Source organism: Myotis brandtii, unplaced genomic scaffold (assembly GCF_000412655.1).
Source record: "Myotis brandtii unplaced genomic scaffold, ASM41265v1 scaffold966, whole genome shotgun sequence".
Lineage (NCBI taxonomy): Eukaryota > Metazoa > Chordata > Mammalia > Chiroptera > Vespertilionidae > Myotis > Myotis brandtii.
Window position 1 is genome coordinate 473,640 of NW_005372000.1, and position 3,572 is coordinate 477,211.

Here is a 3,572-nt window from a genome sequence, read left to right on the forward strand (position 1 = left end):
GGCCCCCAGCCTGGGGATCCTGGGGATGGCGCTGGCCCTCTTCTCCTCCCTGGCTCTCTGGACCCCGGCGGCGGCCCACCCACTCCCCGCCCAAGGCTATTTCGCCAGTTTCAGTGGCCTAGCGCCCCAGGTCCGGGACACCTTTGGATGGTGGAATCTCACCTGCCCGGTCTGCAAAAGCCTGTTCACCATCCTCGACTTCGGACTGCAGGTGAGTGTTGTGGGGGCTGTGGGGAAGCAGGCCGGGCCCGAGAGCGCCAGGGCCCGGGGCCCGAGAGCACCCCCACGGGGAAAGCCTGGCCTCCACAAGCCTTCACTGAATTTGTTCTCCTTTAAGGACACCCCTGGCTGTACGCCGCCCTGCCTCCATGGTGACCTTGTGAAGTAAGGGAACCGTGCAAATTATACGCTGAGCGCTGTGCTAGCCTTTTGGTACAGGTTAAAGCAGGCCTGCGAGCTGGTTTCATTACTGCTGCTGTCTCTGTTTTACAAATGGATAGATTTCCAGGGAGGTGAAGTCACTTGTCCAAGGGCAGATGACTGGCCGGGGGGAGACTGGGACTCCCATCCGGGTGTGCCTGGTACTAGCTACTCAAAAGGGACTTGAATGAAGAGGTATCCAGGGGTGTAGGACCAGCTGGGGCCGCCTTGACCCTGATCGGGTTATGATGAGTACTGGTTGTTAGGCAAACTTTGTGAGGCTCCCCAGATCAGCAGGGCCCTGCCCCTGTGTGTGTCTCCAAACCCTGGACAGTCTGTCATTGTGCCTGCCCAGCCCAAACTTCAGGGCACACTGAAGAACTGTGCCTGAGAAAGCCGACTGGGCAAACAAAGGCCTGAAATGGAGCTGGAGAGGCGTGCTGGCCTGGTGCTGCCTGAGTCACGGGGCAGCATCTGTGGGAGGCAGAGGGGGCGCTGAGGTCTCTTCGCCATGGTGGCACCGGTCCAGTCCAGCCCCAGTTTGGATAGGGAGGCCCACAGGGTGGTAGCCAGGGGACGGCCTGGCCCCTGTGTTCTGACTCTGACCTCTCACCACCGGGTCTTTCTGCCACAGAAAGAGAATAATGTGGTCCGGGTGGGCTCCCTGGCCACCAAGCTGTGCCAGCTGCTGAAGATCGCACCCCCCGCCGTGTGCCAGTCAGCCGTTCAGCTCTTTGAGGATGACATGGTGGAGGTGTGGAGACGCTCAGTACTGAGCCCATCTGAGGCCTGTGGCCTGCTCCTGGGCTCCACCTGTGGGCACTGGGACATTTTCTCATCTTGGAACATCTCTTTGCCAGCCGTGCCGAAGCCGGCTCCCCAGCCTCCCAAACCGCCGGCCCCAGGTGCCCCTGTCAGCCGAGTCCTCTTCCTCACTGACCTGCACTGGGATCGGGACTACCTGGAGGGCACAGACCCTGACTGTGAAGACCCGCTGTGTTGCCGCCGGGGTTCTGGCCCGCCACCCCCCTCCCGCCCAGGTGCTGGATACTGGGGCGAGTACAGCAAGTGTGACCTGCCCCTGCGGACTCTGGAGAGCCTGTTGAGCGGGCTGGGCCCCGCCGGCCCTTTTGATATGGTGTACTGGACGGGAGACATCCCCGCCCATAACGTCTGGCACCAGTCTCGTCAGGACCAGCTGCAGGCCCTGACCACTGTGACAGCCCTTGTGAAGAAGTACTTGGGGCCAGTGCCTGTGTATCCTGCGGTGGGCAACCACGAGAGCACACCCGTCAATGGCTTCCCTCCCCCCTTCATAGAGGGCAACCAATCCTCCTGCTGGCTCTATGAGGCCATGGCCAAGGCATGGGAGCCCTGGCTGCCAGCTGAAGCCCTTCACACCCTCAGGTACTTGAGGTCCATGGGAAAACGGGAATGGAAAAGAAAGGTGGATGAAAGTGAAGGGAGCAGGGAACCCGGGCATTATCTCTGACCTCTGCTCTCCTCTCGGGCCTCCCTAATCTGACCCCTCGTTCCCTTCCCACCCTTATCTCCCGCCACCCTCCTCACAGGGCTGGCAGCATACCTTCTCCTTCTAGCCTCTGCTTTGCTCATGTTGGCCCTCTCTAGAATGCCTTCCCCTCCTGTTGACATCCTACCTTTCCCCAACTTACCCAGGCCCATGTCATCTTTCCTGAGTGGTCTCTGCTTCCCATTCTAGCTCACTTTTCTCTCTACCCTGAACTCCTAGAGTCCTTAGCCCTCTAAACCACTCTCCTGTCACTCAGGCCCTATCATCATGCTCTTTGGTCTTCAGCTAGAGCAGTGGTTCTCAACCTTCCTAATGCCACGACCCTTTAATACAGTTCCTCATGTTGTGGTGACCCCCAACCATAAAATTATTTTCATTGCTACTTCATAACTGTAATTTTGCTACTGTTATGAATCGTAATGTAAATATCTGATATGCAGGATGTATTTTCATTGTTACAAATTGAACATAATTAAAGCATAGTGATTAATCACAAAAACAATATGTAATTATATATGTGTTTTCCAAAGGTCTTAGGCAACCCTGTGAAAGGGTCGTTCGACCCCCAAAGGGGTCATGACCCACAGGTTGAGAACCGCTGAACTAAAGTGTGAGCTTCTTGAGGGTAGAGATGATGGTCTGTATGCCTCCACCCTCCGTCCAAATGTCTCGCACAGGACTGGGCATGCAGGACCAGGGTTATGAATGACTGTTGACCCCTTGTGTTCACTTTATTTCAGAATTGGGGGGTTCTATGCCCTTTCCCCAAGCCCCGGCCTCCGCCTCATCTCTCTCAATATGAATTTTTGTTCCCGTGAGAACTTCTGGCTCTTGATCAACTCCACAGATCCCGCTGGACAGCTCCAGTGGCTGGTGGGAGAGCTTCAGGCTGCTGAGGATCGAGGAGACAAGGTGAGGGAGAGTGGGGAGCATGATGGCGTCGGTGCCCAACGAGGGGAGCAGCAGGCTCTTCTCAATAGACTCCTGTCTGGAGCTGCAGCATCTGTGAGCAGAGACGCTTCCAACAACAGCGTTCTCTCGGGGTGCTGCTCAAGGTCATCCTTAGAAGTCCTTTTGTTCACTCACCCTCTCTCTGGCCAAAAATGCCAGTCAGTGTAGATGAGTACCAACTCCGCTGGCCTGGGCTGTCTGAACCCCTCCTTGCCCGATAACCATCCTTACCTCTCTCCACAGGTGCATATAATTGGCCACATCCCCCCAGGGCACTGCCTGAAAAGCTGGAGCTGGAATTATTACCGAATTGTAGCCAGGTAGGAGGGAGGTGGGGGTGGGAGGATGAAGAGTGAAATTCCTTTGAGCCTCTCAACATTCCTGCTGCCCCAACCCAGTGGGGAGGCCGAGTACTTAGAAGGCGTCCATTCCTCCTCCTCCCTAGACCCTTCTGAATATGATTCCTGTCCCTGGTTAGGTACGAGAACACCTTGGCTGGTCAGTTCTTTGGCCACACCCACGTGGATGAGTTTGAAATCTTCTATGACGAGGAGACCCTGAGCCGGCCACTCTCCGTAGCTTTCCTGGCACCCAGTGCCACCACCTACATCAGCCTGAATCCTGGTGAGTGAGGCAGAGGGCAGCTGTTGAAATGGGGGGGGGGGGGGGG

General features: G+C 56.7%; 1 protein-coding gene across 1 annotated transcript in view; it reads left to right on the plus strand.

Annotated features, from left to right (window-relative positions):
- Window positions 1-4: 4 nt before the first annotated feature.
- The window catches only part of SMPD1 (sphingomyelin phosphodiesterase 1, acid lysosomal), a gene marked incomplete at its 5' end in the record, with an annotated part of 4,490 nt that continues 922 nt past the window's right edge, over window positions 5-3,572 (plus strand). The window contains 5 exons of the mRNA XM_005886267.2: window positions 5-211; window positions 1,055-1,827; window positions 2,692-2,863; window positions 3,146-3,222; window positions 3,381-3,526. Coding sequence (XP_005886329.1) covers window positions 5-211; window positions 1,055-1,827; window positions 2,692-2,863; window positions 3,146-3,222; window positions 3,381-3,526 — 1,375 coding nt within the window. The remainder of the gene's footprint in view (window positions 212-1,054; window positions 1,828-2,691; window positions 2,864-3,145; window positions 3,223-3,380; window positions 3,527-3,572) is intronic.